Below are 26,504 nucleotides of genomic sequence, written 5' to 3' on the forward strand. Positions count from 1 at the left end.
TTGACACCCCTCTCCCCAGGGACTGGCGTGAAGTACTTAGTGATAAGGCCCAACTATATTTGTAACCTTTCGGAGATCGTGAGCTCTTTGGCGTGGCGAGCGAAGACGGCTTTCAGTTATGGTTCTTCAATCCAAACTTCACTCCTGACATTCCGGGGGCGGAGCCTTTCCAGGCTGTTGAGGAGAGTGGATGAAAGGACGAAATAAGCCGTCTCAGAGTGTATATGCCTACCTACAGTGCAACACTAATTAACGCACAGGGTTTTGACATCTGGGATTGGAGTATGTGACCGAGTACAAATTATCGAATTTGGAGTTTAGGTACAGATACAGCAACTGGTTAATTTTAATTTTCTATAATATCTAACCTACGCGAGCTGCTCTACCAACCTGAATGCGCTCTCCGGTCCATTTATCATCGCTGCGCAATACAGGCCAACTTGTGCCGTCCGCCTTGACAAGCTTAAGCTCGAGCTTGCTGCCCAGCACGGTGTACTGCGACTCTTCTGGATTGATTGATGCAAAGAGGTTGTAGACCTTCTTGTATCGTTTATTGTCAGCGGTCGGCAAATCCAAGTCGACCGTCTTCTCAGAGAAGCTGATTTTGGCACGCTCTTTATCAATCTTCTTAAGATAGACAGACACGTTGACCGTGGTGGCAGTTTGATAGAAGTCAGTCCTGTGGCGTAATAAAGAGTTAGATCGTGGTACCGATATATGTTCACAGTGATCTACCTACCGGACATCCTCAATTGATTCCTCGCCGTCCGGCTTGCCCTTGCCCACGAACAAGTGCCGCTTCTTCTCTTTGCAGCCAGCAATTTTCATAAACTCATCAAACTCCAGCACCCGCCGCTTGCAGCAAGACCAGCCTTTGCTTCCCTCATGGAAAATCGGCTGGCCGGGATGATGAACGCAAACTTCTTCATCCCGGGGTACGCTTGGGTCATATGTGGCCTTGCATCCCCGTCGTCGGCAGGTTGCGCCCGCCGGAATCTCGAGCGATGGATCGTCCGAGTCAGGCTCTTCCGGTGCCTGGGTGGAAGGGGTTGGCGTGGGGACCGCTGGGGCGGGAGCGGGAGCTGGAGCTGGAGCTGCCTCCGACGCGGCTTTTTGCTCAGCAAGGATCTTCTCTGCCCGAGCATTTGCAGCTTCCTGGGACTCTTTTTGGTCTGGCGTATCGTCGACAGTGGAGTGCTTTCCTTTCGTGCATGGCGGGATTTTCAGGAACTCATCGAACGACAACACGCGTGTTTTGCAGCACTTCCATCCTGTAAGGAAGACATATTAGGGCCGAATATTTCTAACTTGGACTGAAAAGTTGCTCGATACCTTTCTGCCCCTCATGGAAGATTGGTGGGCCTGGATGATAAAGGCACTCTTCTTCCGGATCAGTGAAGACCTTCCCACAGCCTTTGTGAACGCACTTGGCAGCCATTGCGACACAGTGACCAAGTAACGGTTCGGCAAGGAGAATCTGACTCCAAAGAAAACCGGTAGAAAGGCAGGGAAAAGGCTATCCCAAAGCCTGGAGGGGTGCTCTTAAACTCTGGAGAAGCTTCCTTGGATGCCCGCAGCTTGGAGTCCCGAATTGGGTTAGTGTCAAGCACTCGAAGGTTCCATGAATCTTTGCTCCGTCTGAGAGGTTGAGCCGAAGCTACAAAACGACTTGAGGTTTCCGACATTTACCTTCAGCCGCAATTGAGTCTGAACCCTGCGCTGACGCCCATACGGAGATGCGGTACACAAGATATCTTCTCAGTCCCAATACCGTTCGTTTGACCCTGTTTACCCGCGCCCATTGCGGGCTGTGCGACACCGCGAAACGGACCCTGTCGAAGATCCAGCAACAGCGACAGATTGACTACAAGGAGGTCGACATCATGGCTCCAGAAAACAAGCGTTGGAAGGATGTCTACGAGTTCGATGTGCCGGTACTACATGTGGAACCAGCCGTGCAGCAGAATGCTGATAGCACGAGGGAACTCCGCAAACTGTTCCATCGGTTCACAGAACAAGAGGTGGAGAAAGCAATGGATGAAATTAAATCATGATCAAATGAGGATACCGATTGGTTTCGTCAATTTGTGGCTTACTGCCCTTCAATCGTAATATTGACCGGTGCATGAATTGAGCCCTTATCTTCATGCAAATGGGTAACTACATGTCTCATGGGAAACAATAAATATTGGGATCCGCCCTTACGAAGATGCTTTCTTGAGATTCTCAGTCAGGATTGTTGGGACAGCTGCGGCGTCGCTCATCACAGAGATCTGCCATCGCAATCAGTCATAAAGGACATAAGAAGGGAACACCAGGGACATACCATGTTGAAACCCTGATCGGCATATTTCTTCGCAGCTTCCCCGTTCGCGCAGTAGATTCCGGATTTCTTTCCGGCAGCCTCTGCAGCCTTACGGATACGTTCGATGGTGGCCTCAAGTTCAGGATGGAATTCCCCAGTTACAGGATATCCAATGCTGTTGCCTAAGTCCCAAGGTCCGACGAAGAGGACGTCGATTCCGGGTACACGGGCGATTTCCTCGACCTGAACAAAGGATAGAAATATCAGTATTTCCGATTCACGGTCCGACATGGCGTCCTGATTCTCACATTCTCCACTGCTTCCTTGGTTTCGATTTGAACGATGGTCAACAGCGAATCGTTTGCTGTCTGTAGATACTCGAGAGCAGAGACGTTTCCTGTCGAACCCATGGCAAAAGGGCTTCCAAAGCCTCGTCGTCCAACTGGGGGAAACTTGGCTGCCTCGACAAGCTTCCGGGCGTCCTCCGCGGTCCGCAGCAGAGGAACGATCACTCCATGAGCACCACTGTCAAGAGCACCTATCATGTACACAATCAGGGATTGGCCAAACTTGCTAGATAAATAGGAAGAATCTCATACGCTTCACCATCCAGTCCTCATTGGCGGCAATCCGGACCAGCGGACTGACCCCGCAGGCAGCGATGGCAGCAACGGACTCATGCATTTGCCAGTCTGTGGATGGTACACCATCATTAATATTCATTAGTCCAGATTTGACTTGAGAAAGTCATCACCGTACCTGCGAGGTTCCCATGTTCTGTATCGACACAAATCCAATCAAATCCACACCGCGCGATAAATCTAGATAGATTGGCGCCTGGCAGCATCTGCCATGCGCCAAAGGATGGCTTTGACCCGTTAATGGTCCTCAGAGCACGATTTGCGGCTTGCATTTTCGTAGAACTCAGATCATCTCGTAATTGAGTTTCACTGTAAGACACAGTTTTTTCTTTCCAAAAGATTCAATCCTGAGCTTTTAAATATCTACCATACAACAAAATGAATGACGAATTGATTGTCTTGTTATATCAGCACTCGATTCGCATTGAGATAACCCGAGTGCGGAGCGAAGGCCGATTACCAGAGGTGGGGGGTCATTTTCCCTCGGGCCTCCAGCGGAACTTGAGTCCGGTCAACCATGGATTCATTGGATCCATGCTTCGGTATCTCGGTGCAGCTCCGATGATGACTTTTAGTTTTGCCTAACAGAGGCATTTCGTTGATCTCTTAGGTACTGAAAATCCATGGAGCTGACACCAACTTGCATGCGTTCTCAAATCTCGACCCTATCCCGAGGGAGAGATTTGAAAGGCGAAAAAACCATAGTTGGACAGCCCAATGACGACTGATCATCTACGAAGATCTGATGTCCATACTAAGGTGCACGATTTCCACGTGATCCGGGATCGAATGGAGCTGCCAGCTTCCGTTGAATAAACCCTAAGCCGCATGTATACCAGTATATCTTGGCTCATTCTAATATGGATTTTTCATAGGAAGTAGTTCTGTCAGCAGGGTTTCAACACTTGATGTCATTCGAATTCATTAGATGCTGGTTAGTACAGTAACAAGTCGACACGTCTGTACAGCAAAAGAGATCAAACTTCTAATACACGCATCATGATGTGGTACACGAAATGAAGAGTTAATCAAAACAACAACAGACCTCAAGACCCAGAACAGCTGCGTATTGTACATGGAACAATGCCAATAAGATCACAACATGACAACAAAAAGACATCACAAACAATACAAAAGCATAATTTGCAGCACCTGACGCCGTGCACAATAGAGAACCTACAAAACGGGTGTTTTGGGCGTGGTGCTGCCCACGATTGTCGTCGATGAAGATGTGTGTCCAGTCTTCGGTGCGGAAGGCGGAGTTGTTGATTGCACTTGTTTGGGAGTGCCCGTTGGTGTGGAAGACGGGTACTTTCTCCCATCTTGACTTCGCGATTGGGTGTCACTGTCGCCGGCGCTGCTCGTCTTTCCACCCCGTTTGATCATGCGACCAAGGATTCCGACGAGTTCCGCAGCGTCTTCGAAACTCTCATCATCCATGCCTTCTTGGGCATTGTAAACGTCTGCGATGGCCTGCTTGGCGAGCTTGCGGCATGCATCTGCATCGTGCAGGCAATCGTACAGGTAGGCGGCGTATTCTAGCTTGACCGATAAGCGAAGGGGATGCGATCCAGGAAGGAGGTTGTCGGCAAGATCAGCAGCATAGGCAAAGCATGCCGAAGCGGTTGGAATGTAGTCAATCGCCGGCAGGAGGAACGATGCGGCTGGTTTGGGAGGTTGCGGCTTTGCCAGACCCGGTGGACCGCCAACAGGGCCGCCTTCCATCGGTGGCGGCGTTGTCGATATGGATCCTCGATTCCGATCGGTCGCCGGTGTAGTATGCCCATTTTGGCCGTCTGGGAAACTGGACACACCCGGCTTGTGGATCTCCGGTTGGTTGTGAAAAAGGACGAAGATGTGATAGAAGGATGCCCGTAATTTATATGACAGGATCTTCAACTCGATGTAATCTTGCACCATAGGCAGGATATACTGTTCGAGAATAACAAGCCCTTCTCGAGAGAGCCATATGATGTGGTAGTAGAGCTGTAGCGACTTTGTTTCGCGGGTCCGGTCCAGCCGCCGTAATTTTCGGGCTCGCACCAGCTTCTTCGACAAGATCACCGATAAGCCCAGGATCTTGTACAACATGCTGGAAAGGAATGGATTGTCATGACTGGTGCCGGCCGCTAGGAGGCCCAGATACTTCTGGTCGACTTCGGAGGAAGCCATCCAAGTTTCCCTCGAGGAAGACTCTGAGTCCTGCAAAATGCCATCCAAATCAGCCATGTCCGAATCCATCTCTTCTGCGCAGTCATATTCATGAAGCTCCATTGTGAACAGAAAGGTGATAAATGAACGATAAACAAAAGTACTAGCGGTCAGGAAGGCAATCTATAAGGGGCGCATCCGATCGACGCCGGAGCAGTTGGCGCGCGGCTGAAGAAACAGCAATGAAACACCCCGGCATGTTATGAAGAGTGGATTCTTACCTTTTGCGAGCACGGAAGGTTGTTGCAGATCCGTATGGCTCATCGAAAGTTTTCTGTTGACATCCCAGCTCTGTAGGTTCTGAAGTGGACCAGTCACTGCGCCAACCCGTTTCAGCTACCGCAGCTCTGGATCGATAGTGTGCGCAACAACCGCACGGATCAATCTGGGGTCCCACTGTCGGTGAGAAGGGCCCGTACTTTGAAGATTGCTTCTCGGCTGTTCAGAGGTTGAGAAGTAGAACAGCGATTTTTGTAGGCGATTGAGGCGTGATTCTGATTCTCTCTCGAGTTTGGACGGGTCAAATCAACACTGCCAAAGAAAATTCCGATAAAGTCGAAAACTGTAGGAGCGTACGCTTTTCTCTCTTTGGCCAGGGGACGAGAAATCGGTTGCGATGATCCTAGAAAAATGGTGTTGAGGTTCAAGCTCGCGCTGTTCAGTCTAACAAAAGTACGAGTACAGATCGAGATTCACAAAACGCAAAAATTCCCATCATTGATTATTAGTAGTCGGTCGTTAATAGGATTCGGCTGCTGTGTTAATTTTAGTCTCCCAGATCGCGCACAATACTGTCGCAGGTACCCAAATGACGTGCAAAAAGAACGTACCTGAGATAATGGTGGATATCACTTGGGTAGTAACTTCATAGGACAATGCCAAAATCGCAAGATTTGAGTTAAACCTCAGGCAAAAAATCATACAGGAATCGAAGGGTGGCTGTACAGTGAATGTCCAATTTTGTCAATTCATCGCGGTAGAGACGTCTGTCAGGCCCAGTGCTGCCCAGGCCCCAGAGAGTGTGTGGTGAGAAAACTAATCAGGCACAACTGGGGCCAGCACACCGCATGTTCGCAAACTCGGATACTCCGTAGCGCGCTCGGTAGCCAACGCACTGGTAACTCTGACCTGCTCAGCCGCCGATAAAAAATGATTTGACGGGCGCGACCCCGTGATATGGTTTTCCCTAAAAGATCAATTGGTGGATAGACGCCTGACAGTGCGATTGCGCGCAATTGCACGCTGTTTAATCCGAGTTGTTGAACCGTTTCCCGGCCCTGACGCACGTCATAATCGCAGATGTTCTTTTCGCTTCCCTGGCGAGTCCGAGCGTGGGAGCAAACTCTCTTTCGAAAAAAAGGCCCCGCTTCAGTGGCACCGCGATTCACAGACGGATAAATTCAGAAATCTACTTGGCAATGGGCCGAATTGCAAAGCGGCGATGATCGTAGGGCCCCTTCGTCGCGCCCTCTCCCTGAGCTGGGGACTGCAGAAGCGCGATCTACGTGTCATTCCCAGAGTTCTCGCTTTTGTGCCCTAATGGCCCTAATTAGGGCCGGCGTCAACACAAGCCTCTGCCGTTGTGGAGCAAAATCCTGGTCAAACCAGCCACAGCTTTAACTCGCAGGCCGCAAAATGTACGGCAAAAACCTTGAATTCATTTTTCAACCCCCCCAAAATCAGCTCGCAAATTAGCAATCTATGAATCATGGCGTTTAAGGTTGGGTGGCCAGCTGTCAGTTGGACTTGCGATAACCGGATCGGGTTCAGTCGATTACACACAAGGAGATGCGGCCGCTCTTTTGGGAGTGTGGCAACGCGGGGAGAAAAATTCATGCGTTTTCTATCGGTGCTAAATAACTCCTCATCGTTAGAGGTTGATTACAGTGCCAAACAGGATCACGGCAAACTGCCTAACTGCGAAGCCCGAGCAACCCTTTTAGGTTGCAGTGTTGGACACCTCGGCCATGAGGAAAGAGAAGCGATAACTTAGGTATTTTATGGGGGATCTACTAATAATTACTGCACAAAACGTTAAGTTAATTGGCTGGGCAACCAAAACAGAAGGTTCTCCGACTTCCAGACAGTAACAGAGGCTCGCACTGCCAGAATGCCAGTTGACGTTCCAAGATTCAAGGGTCTCAAGCCTCAGGAGTCGAGATTGCAGACTCCCCTAATGGAGGCTTGGCATCGGAACGTACCGCTTTGGACGGAAAAACCGAAAGACCGAAAGTCGGGGTGCCCAGTGAGTCCAGAAACATAGGTATGTAACCTTCCTATGTCAAGGATCCAGGGCGAAAGGAATCTTCCTGCTCTACCAGGGTTTTCGTATTGTCACATTAGCGGCCATGTACTCCGTACAAAGCAGGATAAGCAGCCACCCTCATCCAAGATATGCCTTGCAGCACCCGCCGAGCTAAAACAAGTGTTGGGTATACATGTACCTGAAAGTCACCGAAATCATGCATGGATGCAAAGCTCATTCAACGCCATCTAAATTGTCATCGTTTAAAAATCCCACAAACGCCCTCTCCAAGAATGCGCGCCAAACTTTATTGTCCTTGCTTCCTTTTTTCTTCTTTTTCTTTTTCTTCTTGCCCTTCTTGACATCAGCGTGCTCATATGTCACCTCGGGGTTATTCCCCGCAATGCGTGTCGCCAAATCGAAGAAACTAGGCATTGTCAAATCCCGCATGTGGTATATACCGTCCTGATGCGTGTGGTACTCGACGTCATATTCGAACGCAGAAGGCTTGTCATTCTGGTTGGCTCCGGTCTCAATCTGCGTCAGATTCGCATAGTATTGGACGTAATTCAGCAATGTCAAGGGCTGGTTTGAATATGCTGGACCTGGAGGAGCGCTCTTAGACGGCGGGCTCGGAATTCCTGATGGCTTTTTCTTGCTCAGGTCAGCCTCACGCTGAATCCATGCGGAATCCATGGATACATGCGGCCCAGAATCTGCCCATGTCACAGCGTGCTCCAGGCCCGTGATATTGTACTCGAAAACCCTTAATGTCGGGTAGTAGCGTGGAAGCACGCTCGGAGACACTAGGGATACCGAGTAGCGTTCGGCAAAAGGTCCTCCAATCTTCTTCAGGAATTGCTTTTTCTTGTTCTTTTTCTTTTTCTTTTTTTTCTTCTTCTTTTTCTTTTCCCCCTCCAGATCTTCCGAGTTTGAACCAAACTTCAACCCTGGCGGCGGTGAGGGCAATCTGGCCCATTCTTTCCGCAAATTGGACAGGTAACTGAACTTGGACTGTACCGTAATAGTTTGATTAAGATCATCATCCAGTCGAGAAATCGGCATTTCCTCCGGCACCTCCCCTATCGTAACTTCGCGCGAGTCTTGAATGATGAAATGGTCCAGGTTCATATGACCATACATGCTCCCAACTACCACATCGCGATATTGATGTAGCCATAGGGTATACTTTTGCCAGCAGCTCTCATCCCAGTTCCTCCTCTTGCCTGAACGAGCCGGCGGAACATGACCTATCAAAATCGCCTTCATCCCCCGTTCCCGCATCAACTGGAGCTGCACGCGAAGCCACTCAAAATGATGGTATCCCGGCTCTGATGGCGATGCACAGCCATCAACAGCAGCGTTAGAGTCATAGAAGTACATAGTGTTGAGGCTAACGACCGCCAGCTTTCTCGGAATCACCTCCGTGCAGAACCATCCCCACTGCAAGAAGGTATGTCGTTGCTCCTCTGGGATAAATGGCCGCCATATCTTGCCCAGCTTGCGTGTCCATTTATTTGGCCCTTTTTCAAAGATATTGTGCGGCATCACGTCATTGTTGCCGATATTCGGAACGATTGGAATCGCGGGTTTGTACTGGCCGCCATCTTTCTTCTTTCCAAACACCTCCAAGAACTTGTCTACCACAGCTTGATTGAGTTCCTCAATCTGCTTTTCCGTGCGAGGATGGCGTTCATCATTGTCATGGCGGGGCGAATCTCCGGTCCAAACAATAAAATCAATCTCATCTCTGAGATTTCTCTCGATCCAATCAAATGTTTGATTTAATAAGGTCTCCGGAGAATCACAACCTTCTCCTGGAGCTCCTAGCAATCCCGCGGCACCTTTGCCACGATGACAAGATTTTCGCGGGGAGGTCCCAGGCTCATAGAAGGGGTCCAAATGGATATCTTTTTAACTCGAGTAAGCAAGCAGTTGTGAATTCTCAATCAAACTCCAAACATACCAGTAATATGCAGAAACCGTCCATGGAGTTTACTTGCGGATGAACCGTTGATTTCAAGCTCCCCTAGCACTTCCTGCTGCGGCGACTGCTGCACAACTACTGGTGACGCAGCCGCAATTGCAAACGGCAGGAGGAATGTCCACATGGCTGAGGAGTCATGTGATTTAAAAACGGACCAAAATCCAGCGCAAAGCTTTCATCACATATTCACAATGTAGACCTTATATAGAGCAGTGCCCTAAAATGGTGAAAAGGTGAAGTGAAGGAATTCAAAGCTACCTTGTGAGCATGAAACTTTGAGGCAGAGGTAACTACGAAGCTCGTTCCATACGTCGAAAGTTTCAACACCGAATCATGAACATGGGCGTGGATGAATGGAATACTTCTTGGCGCGCTATATCATTATAGGCAATTTTCGACCCATGGATAGCTGCCATACCTCCGGATGACTTGTTCACGCAGCGATTCGGCCGCAACCAGAGGGACTCAACAAGAGGTGAATCGTTTGAGAGATCCAATAAAATTCAAGTACAAGAGTACCCGGGGTTAGGCGTGCCGCATGTGACTATGAGAGGATTGACATTGGAGGAGCGAGTTGTTGAATTGGCAGGGAGGGTGACACGTAGCGAACGCGTGTGATCGCGGCGTGGCGTCGCCAAGAAGGGTGCGGCAAATAAATCCCGAATTCCAGTAAATGCAATTCAAGGTACGGCAATTATCTCAAGCTGCGGCAGATATTCGGATTCATGTGCCGACTGGCATTGACCCGGCAAATCCATAGACTTGACAGGTCGACGGGAGTAGAAAGAATATGTTTTGCCTTGATCAGGATAGACCTATCAAGCTCGGGCCTTGAGCAGACAGTCATGGGACTGCTCTGTTGCAGATGATGCGGTATGGACAATCGGCTTATAAGAGGCAATAAGGGAGATTCTACTCATTCTCGACGTGAAATACGTGACTCTGATCTACGAATACCTGTTCCTTACACTGTCTTGTGTTTCCTGCGAGTATTTAGTCACTGTTCGCTGACAGCTCTTCAAGTTGGAAACCAGTTACTTTGACCTCCTCGAGATGCTTGATAGTCCGCATATGCACTGCATCAGACCCGATCTGTGTAGCCAAAACATGCATTAAGATGGAAACGGAACTGAGATGCTTAAGATTGATGCTATAATGCGATCGATCATGGTTGTTCAAGTTGGCATTACAGTACTCGCCGATCTCAATGCTCGACAGATTCCATCCCGCCAATCGGTTGCAAAGAATGCGTGCTTCATCCCACAACCACCTGGCTGACATTGTACTCGACAATTGGATTCTTTCCAGTCTGACTGATGAAATGCCCTTGCCCGACAAAGACACCATTCTCAAGGGACTTGTAGCGCTCGTCGCCAGTCTAACAGGGTCAGATATGTTCGGACCAAGGCAGAAATCTGAACATCGGCCTACCTCGATCTCAAAGTAGGTGACTGTCGAAAACTCATTAGCTTGCACGCTTCTCAGCGGAGACAATGGTCAGACGTACATGAATCACCGAATGGCGTCACCAAATCTCCGCCCTGGCCTGCGAGAACCTTGGCGACATCCGGCGTCAACTTGACGGTGCCCTTGTAATTGATATAGAGAAACTAATACAGTTGATGAATTAGAATTCCTGCGCATCTAATCCAACGGAAATTACAGCGTACAGCTCCATCTTTGGTCCTTTTCACGGGGACGTCAGCATCAGAGCATTCAGATGGCAAAGGGTAGAAGGACAACCTACTTTGCCACAACATGCGCATTCAGCCGCATATGCTGGCCATCAGGATCATTATGGATATAGTCTGCGCCAGTTCCGACAAATTCGGCATCAACGGGCACAGAGGCATCTGGAGCGGGCTTGATATTGCCACCAACAATGGGCTACAGCAGATTGCATGAGCGAGGAGGAAAACGACTCCGATTTGGATGATAGTACTCACCACTACGACCAGATTATTCTTCCTATGGGAGCTTCCTATAGGTACCGTGAGACAACGAACTAGCATCTCAGTGGTTTGGTGGTTGCATACCAACGGTGACGGCCCCTTCGGCTATGACCTATTTCGATTATTCGAGTGGTTAGTAACTATGCGCTTGCAGATTCCCACTACAAGTATCTAACCTGGACGGTGAACGCAGGTTTCAAGTTCGGGAATCCAGCCATGGTGTCTCGTGCGGTCCTCCTGATGTATGCAAAAGAAAAGCGATGCGTGTCAGGTTTCGTGAAAGCTGTCACGGTTTATAGATCGGGGCTCTCTCAATCCCTGTACCCCACACGCTCCAAGCCTCCAAAGCTGTCGTCTTACCATCGAATCGTGATCGTCGATGAACGAGCTGCGTGCGGGGTAACTTCGTGGGTACAGGGACGTCAATTATGCCGAGGAATCCAACTGGGTACGATTTCGGTGGTTGAGTTCTTCGCAAGCCGAAAGCAAAGTTATTCCCATGTTTTCGCGCGAAAGGCGAATTCTTTTGCAGTTAGCCTGCTGCATTGCTAAGACAGACCCTGTCCTATCCTTTCTGAATAAAGTACCTCGTAGTTTCTGTCTATCTCGATTCTCAATCCTGCATTTTATGAGCATGGAACAGTTTAAATCGGACATAACAACACAGTATATCTTTCAGGAACGAAAACATGAGCCAGGAACGTGGTGGGGATTAGAAGCTGAGGTGGTGGGACTGGTTAGGGCTTGCGATATCAACTTTCCATTTCAGGTAAAATTCAAGACACGATGACGGACAACATACGACAAAATGAACTCATAGTAAATCATGACAACTCATGATCAAGCTTCCTTTGCCCTTTTTTGACTGGCAAACCTTTATCTTGATGGATAGAACCAAGTCCCAACCTCTGACGTATCATTGACGTCGCCTTTCTGAACACAACACGGCTGAGTTCACAGCTGACTTGATAATACTAATATCTGCTGCATATCTGGCAATCGAGGACAAAACAAAGTATTCGACAGTCACAAGAGAAGACACGCACGGTTGATTTGGGAAAATGGCACTTTTATTACAGGGTTGGACATTTGCGCAGCAATATGTCAACGCAGTATTGCATCCAACGCCAAAGAGTTCGAGGGCATTGAAACTTGGGGTTATCTCATCAGCAAGGATCAATCCGGCGGCAGGTACGCAAAACTTTCTCCCATGATAAATAAAATTGAAAGCAGTAGTTGCTGATCACTACTCCAGTCATTCACCCGGCGGAAACCCATCCTGACGTGATTCTGTACGCAATCGCATCCCGCGACTTGGACACCGCCAAGGCCGCTGCACGAAAATACCGATTCAAGAAAGCGTACGGAAGCTACCAGGAACTCCTCGACGATCCTGAAGTGAACATTGTATACATCTCAACGCCGAACGGTCTCCATTACGAGTGGGTCAGTAAATCGCTCAAGGCTGGAAAGCATGTTTTGTGCGAAAAGCCGTTCACTTCGAATGCGGACGAAGCGAGACAATTGATTCAGTTGGCAAAGGCCAATAACTTGATTTGCGAGGAAGCTGTACGGATGATATCCTTCCTTTTTGTCTTTCTTTCCGAAAGACAGAGCTCACTGGAGAGGTAGTTTCATTGGCAATTCCATCCAGCAGCGCACCTATTCCGTCAGATTCTCAAGTCTGAACAATATGGCCGAATACTGCGGACCGATGCCCTTATGACCGCCAGTCCTGGTATCCCAGACGGAGATATCAGATGGCAATATGATCTAGCGGGTAAGTTGACGAGAAAAGGTTACTGTGACGAAGGGAGACTGACGGATGGGATCATAGGTGGCTCCGCAATGGACATGACATACGCGCTTTCTTTCACCCGCTTCGCGCTCGACGGCCAGAAACCGAAGGAGGTCCAATCCGCTGTCGCCCGCCCCTACAAGGGCGACGCTCGTGTCGACGAAGCGATGCACGTGCTACTTCTCTTCGAGGACCCCAAGGACAGCCACATCATCCAGAGCCGCGTCTACACAGACATGGCACGCCAATGGTCGATACCGGGTCTTGTCCCGCGCTTCTGGGAGCTGCCCTCGATCGAAGTCGAAACGGAACGAGCCATCATCTACTTCTACAACGCGATGATGCCGCACTTGTATCATTACATTTCCATCACCGATAAGGCCACAGGTAAGACGGAGTATCGAAAGCAGTACCGTGGCGGACCGATTTGGGGATCCGCGTATACGACCGGTGGCAAAGGTGGGAAGAGTTATTGGAGTACGTATCGCTGGCAGTTGGAGGCGTTTACGGAGAAGGTTCGTGGGAAGGATGTGCCGTTTTGGATTACCGGGGAGGAGATTATTGCGCAGATGGAGACGATTGATGCTATTTATCAGGCGTCAGGATTGCCGGTGAGACCGTCGCAGCCGACGCAGCCGGCGAAGAAAGGATAGTTGGCTTGACGGTCTTTCGTTTCCTTGGTTGGCGACGATGGGATGTGTAATATACTTGTGAAAAATCATAATGGTAAATTGATATGATGCCTTGAGAGTGTCACATTAACCCCTAAATTTTCGCCAAATGGTTTGCCACAAGATCAAACTGAGGTCATGTCAAGTCTCGGGCGACTTTATCGAGGACACAGGCAACAGGAAGATATCTTCATGCCAATAGGCCTTCTAAACGCACTGCCAATTGCATTCCCATACTTGCACAAGTTGTCGATTTATGAATACGCTTCGATCTTCTATCAAACTTTCTCGCGTTCACTAGACAATCAATGCAGGGGGTATGTATGCCCAGATAATATACACAGCCTAGAAGGAAGACAGAAATAGAAGATACGATCAAACGAACGATTGTCAAAAAAATCCCTCCGGATATTATGAGCAGAGAATCACAGTCTTGACATGTAGTGGTATCAAAAAAAATCAAATAGCAAATACATCAAGACCAAGTATAGAGGGGGATATCAGTCATAAACTCAAAAAGTGATGCAAGATTAGGAATTATCAACTTCACTCCCAGCGTCGGGGTCACAATATGCTCAACTTCGTCACATGATAGATGAAATCCAAAGAGAATATAACACAACTCATTGGGAAGAAAAAAACAAAGGAAAGTAATGATCTCTTCTCACGAATGGGACGATGCTGCCAGTGCATCACCCGGAGTTTCCTTGGGCGACTCGACGGTCTCGCCAAAGTCGCTGTCGCCATCCTCCATCAACGCGCTGCTGTCATAGTTGTTTGGTTCAGCATCGTGGTCATAGCTTCCGCGCCGCAACAGCGGTGGAGTTCTCGGCGGCTCCGGCGGCTCTTCCCGAACAGGTGCCTTTCCGGCCTGCTGCGATGAAAGCGGCCGTGGCGATGCGTTGTACGCCTTAGGGGCTCCCGATCCACGACGCTGATCTGTAGCGGCATTAGCTCGGCCACCCGGCGCGTTGAAAGCCCTCGGGAGCTGCCGCAAATTCGAGCTGGGCGGTGTCAAGAGCCCCGATAGGAAGCCACCACTACCGTTGGATTTCGACGGGGTGTTCGCGGCGGTTCCATCGGGTGTGACCGAGTCTCGGCCTTTCCGCCAGCTCCCCCAGGCTGCCGCTGCGGCCAAGGGCAGGGACCGGGGCGACGCGGCCAACTCCGACAGAGAAGGGAACGTCTTCCCACCGGCCATGGCGCGCTCACGTTCCTGCTGCTCCATCTCCAGGTTCGCCTTGAGCCGGATCGCCGCATCGCGGACAGCCTGCTGGTCAAACGACGGCTGGGACAAAATGTTGATGATATCCTGAAGGTCGTCAACCCGCACACCGAGCAGTTCACGGAGCCAGTTGATCTCGCTGTCCTTTTCTTTGAGCTTCTTGGGAGCATCCCGGTCAACCGACTCGAGCTGCTGCTCAAGCTCCTCGATCCGGGCTTCTCGCTGCTGCAACTGATCCTGCAACACCAAGATGGACTCACGGAGGGCTTGAGGCGAGATCCTCTCAGGTACGTCCGAGCCAGGCTTGTACGACAGCGAGGGCGACGACGGGTGATGGCTAGCACCCGTAGGAGGCGGTGATACCATGGTACCTTTAGCCTGGGCAGCTTGGGCAGCGGCACGTGCGGCAGACTTCGCGATCTCGAGCTTCTCTTCGAGATGCGTGACTTTGTCTTGCAAGAAGTCCGCCCTCTCGTTGGCCAGCTTGATTTGTTCAGCCATATGATTCTCAATCCGCTGACGGTCTTCTGAAGCATTGTGCATGGCCCGGGCGTGGCGCTCCCGCAGGTCGTTCAAGGCGCGGTCATGCATCTTGCGCTGCTCCTCCAGGGCGGCTTCTCGCGAGGCATTGAGCTCAGCAATGGCATTGGCCTTGTTCTCGCGGGCCTCCTCCAAGAGAAGCTCGTACCGCTCCTTCATGGTGTCGGCATCAAGTCGCGTGTGCTCCAGTTGATTCTCCAAACGAGTGATCTGCGACTCGAGCTCTGCGCGCACGATGTTGACCTGGTTGTTCGCCGCGTCGATATCGGCCTCCAGCGACGTGCGTGTGCGCTTGATCTCGGCCAAGCTGGTCTCACGAGCCTCCTTGAACTCCCGCTCGAAATGAGCAGCCTTGCTCTGGTACTGGAGGCATTCGTGGCGCAGGTTCTCTATCATCTCCTCGAGCCGGGCGTTCTCATGCTGCATCTGACTGAGCATCACTCTCAGCTTCGTCGCCTCATGCTCGTGCTTCTCCAGTTCGGCGATTTCGGTATCGAGTTTCTCGCGCAGCTTAACCTCCCGGTCGTAAGCAACCTTGAGCGCCTCGTACTTGGCGTTGAGCTCCTCCTCCTTTCGGCGCGCGGTCGCTCTCTCTTTGGCAACGTCGTGCGTTACATTGATAATATCGTTCTGGATGCGATCGAACTTGCCGCGCAGGCTTTGCCGAGCCCGCATGCTGTCCTCGAGCCGTGCCTGGAGTTGACCGATGCTGGCACGTAGGTCCTTGTTCTCCTGCTCCATTGCTGTCGCCCTCTTCTTCCAATGATCATGCGACTCCCGGTATTCGTCGAGCTTCGCCTCGAGCTGGATATTCTTCTCAGACAGCTCTCGCAATGTAAGCTCCCACGACCGCTGCTGCTTCTCCATGACTTCGGACTTCATCTGGATCTTTTCGAACTCGGGAATCTTCTCCTCGCGCAAGTGGCGGAGGTTCGCCTCGGCCTCTTCGGCAGCCTTGCGGTAGCGTGTAGCTTCATCTTCCGCGTACCGGAGCATCTTCTGGACCTCCGACAACGCTTCTTGGGCGTCGCGGCGGCCTTTCATCTCTTGCTCCATCCGCTCATCAGCCACACGGAGCATGCTCTTCAGTCCATCCACTTGCATTTTCAGACTGTCCGCACCAATCTCCTCCGCCTCGGTGAGTTTCTTGTTGCTGAAATGGGCGGTGATCACTTCCTGAAGCAGGGAACGAATATCGGGCTCCTCCTTGTTTGGCTTAGCGGTGAGGGCCTTCAACTCCGCAATGCTCTCCTGAATCGCGGCCAGATGGTTTGCTGCGGCGGCTTCTTGCTGACGTGGCAGGTGCGTCGTGATAACCTCTGTAACCGCGTTCTTGATCTTCTCCAGTTTCTTGTCCTTCTTGCTGAAGGGCGAGATGGGCCGATGGACGGGAGCTTCATCATCCTCGTCATCAGCATCGCTATTCTCAACATCAACAGAGACACTCCGCCTGCGTCGCCGTGATCCCATGGACACGATGGAATGCTGAATGACGCTGAGCGCTTCTTCGAGAGGCCCAAGGCGATCTTCCAACGCTTGCGCGAGCAAGTCGTTGACATGGCGATCGAAGAATCTGCTTCGCTGATACAGTTTCTCCTCCTCGCCAGATGAGATCATGTCGTCCCAGTCGCTAATGTGATTATCCATGCTGACCAACTGACGGATAGGGGAATGTCCCGATGCGAAATTATGTTGAGCCCGGGAATCACCGTTAGGCCCAGCCACGGGCATTCCATTAACGAGTCGGTCGGCGCCTCCTCTTGGGCTCGGGCTCATCTCTTCACTGCGAAGAACAGGCAGAAGCCGTGGTTGGCCGGTTGACACAGCCATGGGGGTCTCTGCAGGTGGAGGCGGCGGCGGCGTGCTGATTCTTTCGACGCCGATGTTATTGTCATCACGATTGAGCGCCTCCATGACGGCATCGATCTCTGCCACGTCAGGAGAGTCCGACTCGACCGGCTCGGCCTTACGTGGAAGACGTTCCTCCACGAATTGGCCATCATCTCTGGAGTCCTTGGATTCCTTGACCGATGCGATGGGCGAGAGCTCAGTCTCAGCCGGCATCTTGGGAGAACCCGGTGGACTTGCGGGCGCATTCCGCGAACCGAAGAAGCCGGTCTTCTGCTGTTTCTCGGGCGCGGGCTTCTCTGATTCAGATTTCGCAGGCTCAGTCTTCGCTTGAGCGGGCGTTGAGGTTTGAGAAGAGGGGATGAATTCCGCAACGGACGCCCGGAATGAAAAGGGACGGGTGAAGGCAGAGAAAATCGACTTCTTGCGGGCTGGCTTCGGAGGTTCCGCAGCGGGCTTGGCTGCAGACTCAGCAGTGTCCTTGTTGTCAGACGGCGCGGCAGAATCGTCAGGCGACGCTGCGGGCGCTGTCTCTTCGGTCTTAGGTAGTTCGGGCAGGGGCTTCTCCTCTGCGGGCGAGGGCTTGGTCTCCTGCGGCGGCACCTCCTTGATGGTCTCCTGTTCTTGGGCTGCGGCGACTTCCTCCTTGGGCGCCTCCGCCGGCTTCGAAACATCCTTAGCCTCCACGGTGTCGTCCACAAATGGACGCTTGGCGTCCGAGGACGAGTCCGCAGTGCGCTGAACCTCTTCCGGTGCCTCGTTCTCCTTGCCTTCTGACGGCTTACTCGGTTTGTTGGGACTTGATGCCTGAACCTGAGCGGCCTCTCCAAGCGGCGTCGGGGTTGCAAACTCAGCTTCTTTATCACCGTCACCTGCACCGCGGCGGACACGCTTCTGCCGTGACTGTTCGGATGAATCACCCTGTGTTTCGCCTTTCTTCTCGGTCGCGTTCCGCTCGCGTTCATCGGGACGTACGATGGGAATAGCCTTGGACTCTTTCGGCGGCTTGGTGATCTGGGACAAGTCGACATCACCAAATATGCTGCTTTTCAGGTGGCTGGGGCCATCTGTCGTGCTCGTCGAGGTTAGGCCGCGGCTAGGATCAAACGTGGGAGCGTCAACGTTGAAGGATGCAGCGGAGAAGGTGAAGTCCTTGGGAGCAAAGGCGCTGCTGCTACCGGGGGTGAAGGCGGGCGCCGCAACATTGAATCCATGAGACTTTCCGGAGTTGAAGGTCGTGCCAACTGGAGAGAACCCAGCCGAATTGTCGAACCGGCCAGGCTGGAACGAGTTGCCTTGGAAAGTAAACGCGCCTGAGCCGAATGAAGATGAGGGGTTGAATTCCTTTGCTTCCACATTCAGCCCCGACGCTGAGGATTTGGACTTGTGTCCTCTGGTAAAAGAACTCACGCTCTGGTCGCCAGCATGCCATGGATGTTGGCTCATATCGGGAACAGCTTCGCGAGGAGAGCCCGCAAGACTGGGGTTTGTGTCGATCTCATCCTGATCATCGGCTTGCTGATCGCCGAAGAAGCGGTGGTGGCCATTCGCAGTGTTTCCATGGAATTGAGAGTGGAGGGTCGAGGGCCGCATCTCCTCGGTTGTAACGGGCCAACGAGACTTGCGGAGGTCGGCTGTCGGCTCATTGACAGACTCGAACTGATAGTCGGGCTGTCCATATCGATCCAAACCTTTCTGTAGTGTGTCGCTGATGTTGTGGCTATGACCACGTGGTCTGGGCTGTACAAGCTCCACATTGGAGGTTTGGAAGTGTTCTGCATCAGGTTGGGCTTCTTCCAGAATCAAGGTGTCGGCTTGCGATGCTCGACTGTTCTGGCTATCTTGAGGGACATGATGAGCAGTAGCGCGGCCAGAGTCGCGGCCGGAGTCTTGAACCTGGAAATCATTGGCCAGATTCTGGAATTGGTTCGGGTCATCTCCATTGATCGGCGACACAGGAGACAGAAGCGTATTGTAATTCAGGATGTTATTCGGACCAGCCGAGGATATACCGCCCTGTCGTGCGTTGAGCAAGCTCTGAGGTGTGAACGTCCCTGCAGCGGGAGGCGTTGGTTGGAATGGGTAGGACAGTCCGGCAACGAGATTGCCATCGACGCCGAAGACCGGACCTTGGGCGCCAAATTGCGGCGCCGGCGAGGTGAGGGAACCTGGATTCGTGCTTGGGTTCGATGATTGATTGAGATGTGGTGAGAAGGCATGGGGATTAAGAAGCGGGTTGCTAGCCGCAGAGGATGTCGGGACTGGCGGCGACGTGATCAGACCTGGATAGCCGTGGAAATGGGTCATCGCAGCCAGTGATGCGGGGGACACTGTCGCGGGCGGCTCATCTTCAACGACTGAAACGCCCAATGCGCGCAGTTTTTCCTCCCGCAGAGCTTTCACGTATTCCTCCCATTCTTCCAGGTCTGGGAACCTGATCTCAAAATGGCCGGCTTGCTTTTCCTGCTCGGCCTCGATCGGATCCGGAAAGGGCTTACGGCTGATGCCTCCTTCCAGGTCGTACGGGAACTCGTCCTCCGACACGTAGACGTCGAAGCCATTGACGTTGTAACCCTCATCCCTCCATTTCTGGAGCCGCTCTTCGACGTCGGCAGGTGTCAACAGAGGATAGCCCGATTCCTCAGAGCCTCGTTTGTCATCGGCTGGGACACAGATGTAGCATGCTTTTCCACGCCAGACAAGCTTTTTCCTTGTCCGTTGCTGGCTCGATGTCCCAGTGGCTGTGGCCGGTGCCTTGCTCGGGTTAGGGGCGATCGATTCCGGGCCATCAGGAGCCCCATCCGTGGGTGGAGGTGGTGGAAGTGGCTTCTCGGTGGGAGGCATAGGGCCCGCACCGGATCCCTCTTCTGCCGGCGAATTCGAACCGTCTCTGATTTCGGTCATGTTGCCCTGCTGTGACTCGTTGCTGTTGGCGAGACCCCAAATATGTTCCTGTTTGAGTGTGACGGTGCTCTCGAGATGTCTATGCAGTGACCGTTGGGGCTGCGTAGATGACTTGTCGAGCCGCTGTCTTTTGGCCAGAACGCTGTGGAGGGTAGGGGTCTTCAGCGGGTCGTCCTCGTCCGGTTGCTCGTCACTCAGCCCTAGCCAACCGTCGGAGGGGTCGTCTGCGAAGTAATTGCGCGCAGTGAAGAAGGATGGTGTTTCACTGCTGTCGTCGTCGCTGAGCCAGTTGCTTCGTTCGGTCCGTAGTTGGCCTGACAGGTATTGATTAATCCAATCCTCCGTGAATTGCCGAATCGACTGGCCACCAGAGCGCCCTAGAGATTCGGGGCCCTGTAGGTGTCGTCGAAGCTGGCTAGACGCGGAAGCCGCTCGCAGCGAACTATGACCCCTGCGCTGCGAGGAGGGCGAGCCGTCCGACGAGACGGCGTCTAGACTGGAGTGCCGGCTTAAAGTCCACGAAGGCCGCCGCGGGCTGGGCGTCGCATACGGCGAGCCCCAGACGGCGGTGAAATAGGCGCTATTGGCTCGGCGAGTGTCCGACGACGATGATAGCGTATCCCAGGATCCGGGGTATTTGGGGAGCTCGGGGAGAGTCTCCTGGGCCGGGGACGGCGCGCGAGACGACCGCGGGCCGGGAGACTCAATGGCCAGGGCACTGGACGCGGCCGACGAAGTTGCCCGGGCGCGGCGCGGCACGGGTGGTGACGGCTCGTGTCGCTGGCTGAGAATGGGAAGCTCGGAGTTCTCGATCAGCGGCGATTGCGCCGGAGAAGGGGCAGTAACGGACAAGGTCGGACCTGGAGATCGAGGATCATGCCCTGACGTTAGCATCGACGTACTCCTGACCGACTATCCCTCATGTATGGACCCAGACTACGCAGGTCCAGGTCCAGGAGCGTCCGAATGCTCGATGATCCAAGGAAATGAACAGCGGCGTGGAAACAAAATCGAACAAGGACACGCGCGAGAACTCAAACAATCCAGCGGACAAAACACACCTTCCGTGTCGTCTTTTGCAGCAAGCGCCTGCTCGCTGCGCCGGCTATCGCGAGGAATGGTGACGCATCGAAGCCCCAGAGAAGTATGAATTCGACGGTGGAGCCGGTCAGGCCGTTCTGGGACTCGAACCGGCGGGCTCTCTCGCAGGGACGCTCGTTCCCGTCGTCACTCGATCGACGTGGACGCGCTCGGATCGTCGGGCACCCGGATATCCAACACGGGAGGGTGAGGATATCGCGGTCTGAATCGATTCTGTCGTCGCGTACAAAGTCAATGGCGACCTTGTTCAGGGGGTCGCACCACGCCAGGAAAACAGAAAAAAAAAATAATTAATTAACTAGGCGAAAACGAATCGAAAAACCGTCAATATGCCGGACGGTTTATCATGGCGCACACGGCGACGATCTGGACCTCTCAGCGACGAGCGAGACGCGGAGAGAGCGACAACGTTTTGATGTCTAAGGAAGACACGGGAAAAAGGGACGGGCAAAAAAGATTGGCACGTCACGGGATAAGGAAAAACGAAGGGTGCGAGGTGGATTGATTTAACTTGTTGGAGCAAAGCTTCTGCAGCTCATCGTTTCCTACTGGATGGCTTCGTGTTCTGGGGCTGAATTAGCGCGACTTGGGTTCTTTGCTGGCATCCTTCAGGTTGTTTGGACTGTGAGATTCATCACATGCATACTATTTCTGTAGACACCTTATTCAGCCACTTCCGTGCAATCGCTGTGGAAGATTCGTAGATCACGAACGCCGTTCAACTACAATTTCATTTCGACGCCCGATCGGCCTGTTTTCATGGAAGAAAAAGTTGATGATTCGAGTCTGCACGGGTTCGCCAATCCTGGCCTGAGGCCGCCATGCCAAGATGGCCAGGTGAGGTTCAGGGGTCACCGCCAATTGCAGGCGGAAAAATGCCCACGGACTCTGGGGAAACAATTCTCCGGAGCGAACTACCGTTGGCCGATCCATGGTTCATTCCCTTGTTCCAAAGGATAACCTAATGTGAAATACCGTAGAACCGCCTGTCGGCCGAAGATCGGACCTCAATCGACCCAGAAGTGGAGGATCGGCGATGATTTTACGGTAGGAGTTCTAGTATACGGCGGGGACAAGTCCTGGCACTGAGAGGAGTGACCTGTTGAGAACAGTAGTAGGTACAGGACGAGCGTTGTTTGTATTTGGCAGCCCTTGAGATTATCCGAGGCTATTATTTTGCACTCAGAAGCCGCAACGTCAAGTCGAATAGTAACACCGGTCATCTCCGCGACCAGACGAGTAATTCACGGAGAGCATTTGTTCCAAAAGGTCATGACGTCTTCTTCGACTGCAAAGGGATCACCCAATTCCCGGCATCTGGTGCATCGTCGACCGCCAATTTGACTGGGAATGGTTGGTATTCCAGCATACTCGGACAGTGTGATTCATGCATTTTTCAATTTGGTTGGATTGGTAAGTGCAGCCCAAGTAATACTGAGAATGTGCTTCCCTTGACATTAATATTTGACGGCGATTGCGAGCTTTGTTGATGCCGATACCGGTGTCCGGATGGTCAAGACTTAGCATCTTTTCCGCTCCCTCAGGTGCCCGATTGTGCATCGCCTCTGCTCGTTCGTACTGTCCTCGGTTTGCAAGTATCGTGCTCGGATTACTCACGCAGCCAAGGGAAGACTTCAACTTTTCAAGGTATGAAAGGAGCTCCAACGTTCCGCGGAAATGCAGGGATTCTTCAGTTATGTGTCAATCGACATGATGACCTGAGCGTTAGAGAATGGGCTTGATTATCTAGTAGGCATTGTCATCATACATTGTAAGTAGTAGAGACGCTAAATAAAAAAAAAAAATCTAGGAAATTATCTCACAAACCAAGTGCACGGGCTTCTTCTTCCACAATACTTGGAATCAAATCCAGCAGCCCGTGTCTCGTCGTAGCCCAACCAAGGATCTTTTTCGACCGAATTCCAGTTCCGCGGGGAGTTGCCGCCAACCAATGCCGCCAGCAAGGGGTGACACATTAGCTTCGTCAAAGCTCAATGTATCGACACCCGCGGCATGAATGTATCCCTTCTCATATGCCGCCTTTGCAACCGTCCGCTGGACATCTCCCCAGTAAAATGGACCATTGTCAGCGAAGCAATGAGCCTCCTTGCTCCAGGCCGCGTTTCCACCACCGGCGACAGCGGCCTCACCCAGAACCATGCCCTCCTTTCGTTTGAGTGTCGCCTGCACGAAAATGGGGATCTGCTTCGAGGCAGGGTTGAGCCCACGGCCCCGACCACTGATGCAAGGCGGTGCGACGGCAGCCGATTTGACGGCGGGATTATTTTCACTGGCGGAAAGAATGATCTTGACGTTCTGGTGGAGGGCGTCGTCCGGCAGGGATGTGGGTCCCTCAATGTAGTCCCAGTCATCGTAGATAGTATCTTCATGCTCGATACCCACGGTTTTCTCACGGAGATCTTTGTATTCCAGACTGCCGGTTCCAGACGTATGAATGGTCCATGCTGGGCGATCCACGGTATGCGCCTGCGCGCCTTTAACTATCGCTTGCGCAGATGGGACATGATCACAATCCGCAAAGTCTAAACCATCGTTAGTGATCGAATCTGTCTCTCCGGGCCAGCCTAAAACATGCGGTAGTTGATATCTGCCTTCTTGGCTTCTTCTTACAAGACGTTTGCGCTTTCCAACGGGCCGTGCACGACAAAATTATTGGGGAATTTGGCAGTTAACTGCTTCACTTTCTCTTCCGTGCGTACCAGCGTCGTATACTGTCATTCCGGATGCTTGTTGTACAGGACGTAAAGTGCGTCACCGTCAATGTAGCTGGTAGCACCAGTCCTAAATAAGTCGGCAGGATTGCATTATGGATCGATCCAGGATGTGCGTACACGAACTCCTTGGGCCATTTCATGAATTAAACTCGGTCAATTAAACCGTTCAGTTAAGCCGATTGCTGGTCAAGTCTTGCAATCCTTTATCTTTGCAAGTCAATTTGCAATTTAAGCTGCGAAGGTCTGATCTGCCCGCTTCATCGGTCCTTGTTGCTCGCCTGTATATCATTGAAAGTCTCCTCTAAACCTCTATCACCCATTGCCACTCATCCAATGCCGTGAGTTCAACTAAAGATTCGATTTCTAATCCAACATGCGTCTTTGAGGTGTTCATGAGTGTTGGTCATATCAATCATCACATATGCAACTTTACCCTACCCGGAGAAGGGGAGCTCATTCCGATGCCTTACAATCTGATTGAAGTTAGGGCACGGTTTTCGCCGAAATGCTGAAAACAGGCTCAACAGGGACCAGGATTCATCCCCTTGGCCGCCAGCTAGGAAATTTTAGGGCGTGTTTGGAGATCGGGGCAAGAGTTGTTCAAGGGCCAGCCAGACCCCTCTTGGCACTCTCTGGCCCCTAGCCCTGGCCGTTAAACCCGTGGTGTTTGGAAGTTGGACCAGGCTGGCCCTCCTTGGGCCACTTTAGCGTCAAATAGAGTTTGTTAGCGGTAAATTTCGCGGTAATGTGAAAAATCACTTCCTGATAAAGTTTAGTGGACTTACTTTTCTCTTGTACCGCTCCGGCCCTTCCTCTGGTAAGGGTCAGAGCGGTACAACGACTTTTCTTACCAGATTACATACAACCACTTCGCGTCGAAACGCGTGATATTCAGTTCTATCAGCTATTATCCCTCACTTTTTTTTTACTTCAAATACTTCCTCAGAAGTCGTGAAGAACTCTCACTTCTCGGCCAGTGCTAGACACCATGGATTAATCCCCGTCGTCTGGATGGAGCTCGGAAGCTCCTCAGGATAACACGCAGAGACCCAGTGCATCTTCAGGATTCCATGTACGCACTGTAGTCTCTCCACATGCTTTGGGCAATGTCATCTCCCTTCAGAAGCATTGAAGTGCCCTGCTCTTCTTCTTCGTTTTCACCCACGCTCTCATTACCGTAGTCCTCCTCGTCACCTTCGAAATCTTCAGAGAGGCTGTCCACTCCTTCATGCTCATTGATAATGTTATGTATTGCAGCCAAAACTAATACCATTCTTACCTGTGCGTCGAGAGAAAAGCCTTCTCTCGCGGTTTTGAGAATACGGAAGCGGTTTTTGAAGACCCCGAAAGTCCGCTCTATCACACTCCGCTACCCAGCATGTCGGAGGTTGAAGAGCTCTCTCGCATTCTTTGGTCTTTCACCCTGGAACTCATGCAAATGATACCGAGTTCTCCGGTACGGAGTGAGCAACCACGGTGATCTCCCTTGAAACCCTGAATCAGCGAGAAAGTAGCAACCCTCTGGGATCACAAAGGTTGGATCCCGCTCTCGAGCCTCTCAGAGCACTCGACTATCGTGCTCGGAACCCTCCATCCCTGCAAAGACATAGGTGAAATTCATTTGGAAATCACAAGCAGCGAGCACGTTCTGCGCAATCCATCCCGTCCGACATCGCCCAAGGGGATTGCCCTTCTTCTTCCTGAATTGAGATAGGTATGTAAGTGCCATCTATTGCCCCAATACAACCGTCTAGATATGGCCAGACTTTGGGGCTGTTGGAGAGGGCCCTTCTGCTATAGTCCGCCGAAGGAATCCGTACTTTGTCTATATATAACGCGCCGAGGGCATCTAACATTTGATGAAAGGCACTGTATCATGTCAGTGTGCCGACTACACAAAACTTCCAGAAATCATCGATCAAGGGATTGTTACACTGAGATAGTGTTCAATGAATGCTGAAACCATTCGGCAGCATTCCGGTAAGCCGTTCCTTGGGCCGTCAGATATAGAAAGATCAGAAGTTTCTCCTGCACGGACATAGCATTGGGCGGTTGGGCAACACCTCAGGCGTATTCTTTGCCAACCAGTCGGCCAGCTTGTGAAATGTGGATGGATACATCCGGAACATATTTTTCATTCTCTTGGAATTTGATTTCGGGTCCAAAAAAAAAAAAATCCTCAGTGAGTTCTATCCCGCGCAGCCGGTGCGGATACATTACTTCATCGTCGGGCGGCTGGGTATCGATAGAGCGCTTAAGAGCACTCCTCTGAATGTTGGGCATTTGTTCGGACAAAGCGACGGTAGCCGACCGGATGAATTCCTCCATCAATTGCCCAACT

The 26,504-nt window shown here is 51.8% G+C and overlaps 9 protein-coding genes across 9 annotated transcripts; 2 read left to right on the plus strand and 7 right to left on the minus strand.

The window, feature by feature from the left end:
- Positions 1-363: 363 nt before the first annotated feature.
- On the minus strand, positions 364-1,438 carry VTN49DRAFT_7577 (uncharacterized protein; the record flags this gene model as incomplete). The annotated part of the gene is made up of 3 exons (XM_069415861.1): positions 364-679; positions 740-1,271; positions 1,333-1,438. The coding sequence occupies 3 exons, from the start codon at positions 1,436-1,438 to the stop codon at positions 364-366; spliced, it is 954 nt and encodes a 317-aa protein (XP_069271938.1).
- A 298-nt stretch (positions 1,439-1,736) lies between these two features.
- VTN49DRAFT_7578 (uncharacterized protein) lies at positions 1,737-2,054 on the plus strand (the record flags this gene model as incomplete). Its single annotated transcript, XM_069415862.1, has 1 exon — positions 1,737-2,054. The coding sequence occupies one exon, from the start codon at positions 1,737-1,739 to the stop codon at positions 2,052-2,054; it is 318 nt and encodes a 105-aa protein (XP_069271939.1).
- A 147-nt stretch (positions 2,055-2,201) lies between these two features.
- Positions 2,202-3,218, minus strand: VTN49DRAFT_7579 (uncharacterized protein; the record flags this gene model as incomplete). The annotated part of the gene is made up of 5 exons (XM_069415863.1): positions 2,202-2,273; positions 2,327-2,548; positions 2,614-2,843; positions 2,905-2,997; positions 3,065-3,218. The coding sequence occupies 5 exons, from the start codon at positions 3,216-3,218 to the stop codon at positions 2,202-2,204; spliced, it is 771 nt and encodes a 256-aa protein (XP_069271940.1).
- Positions 3,219-4,122: 904 nt separating this feature from the next.
- On the minus strand, positions 4,123-5,220 carry VTN49DRAFT_7580 (uncharacterized protein; the record flags this gene model as incomplete). The annotated part of the gene is made up of 1 exon (XM_069415865.1): positions 4,123-5,220. The coding sequence occupies one exon, from the start codon at positions 5,218-5,220 to the stop codon at positions 4,123-4,125; it is 1,098 nt and encodes a 365-aa protein (XP_069271941.1).
- A 2,416-nt stretch (positions 5,221-7,636) lies between these two features.
- Positions 7,637-9,513, minus strand: VTN49DRAFT_7581 (uncharacterized protein; the record flags this gene model as incomplete). The annotated part of the gene is made up of 2 exons (XM_069415866.1): positions 7,637-9,312; positions 9,369-9,513. The coding sequence occupies 2 exons, from the start codon at positions 9,511-9,513 to the stop codon at positions 7,637-7,639; spliced, it is 1,821 nt and encodes a 606-aa protein (XP_069271942.1).
- Positions 9,514-10,644: 1,131 nt separating this feature from the next.
- On the minus strand, positions 10,645-11,559 carry VTN49DRAFT_7582 (uncharacterized protein; the record flags this gene model as incomplete). The annotated part of the gene is made up of 8 exons (XM_069415867.1): positions 10,645-10,767; positions 10,821-10,840; positions 10,897-10,999; positions 11,060-11,075; positions 11,137-11,276; positions 11,336-11,370; positions 11,426-11,453; positions 11,518-11,559. The coding sequence occupies 8 exons, from the start codon at positions 11,557-11,559 to the stop codon at positions 10,645-10,647; spliced, it is 507 nt and encodes a 168-aa protein (XP_069271943.1).
- Positions 11,560-12,402: 843 nt separating this feature from the next.
- On the plus strand, positions 12,403-13,792 carry VTN49DRAFT_7583 (uncharacterized protein; the record flags this gene model as incomplete). Its single annotated transcript, XM_069415868.1, has 4 exons — positions 12,403-12,532; positions 12,597-12,910; positions 12,974-13,121; positions 13,179-13,792. 4 exons carry the CDS (start codon positions 12,403-12,405, stop codon positions 13,790-13,792), a joined length of 1,206 nt encoding a protein of 401 aa, XP_069271944.1.
- A 682-nt stretch (positions 13,793-14,474) lies between these two features.
- Positions 14,475-21,221, minus strand: VTN49DRAFT_7584 (uncharacterized protein; the record flags this gene model as incomplete). Its single annotated transcript, XM_069415869.1, has 1 exon — positions 14,475-21,221. The coding sequence occupies one exon, from the start codon at positions 21,219-21,221 to the stop codon at positions 14,475-14,477; it is 6,747 nt and encodes a 2,248-aa protein (XP_069271945.1).
- Positions 21,222-23,291: 2,070 nt separating this feature from the next.
- Positions 23,292-25,436, minus strand: VTN49DRAFT_7585 (uncharacterized protein; the record flags this gene model as incomplete). The annotated part of the gene is made up of 3 exons (XM_069415870.1): positions 23,292-23,971; positions 24,025-24,051; positions 25,244-25,436. 3 exons carry the CDS (start codon positions 25,434-25,436, stop codon positions 23,292-23,294), a joined length of 900 nt encoding a protein of 299 aa, XP_069271946.1.
- Between the last annotated feature and the right edge of the window lie 1,068 nt (positions 25,437-26,504).

The sequence above is a fragment of the Thermomyces lanuginosus genome (genome assembly GCF_041956635.1).
Source record: "Thermomyces lanuginosus strain ATCC 200065 unplaced genomic scaffold VTN49scaffold_7, whole genome shotgun sequence".
NCBI classification, from domain to species: domain Eukaryota; kingdom Fungi; phylum Ascomycota; class Eurotiomycetes; order Eurotiales; family Trichocomaceae; genus Thermomyces; species Thermomyces lanuginosus.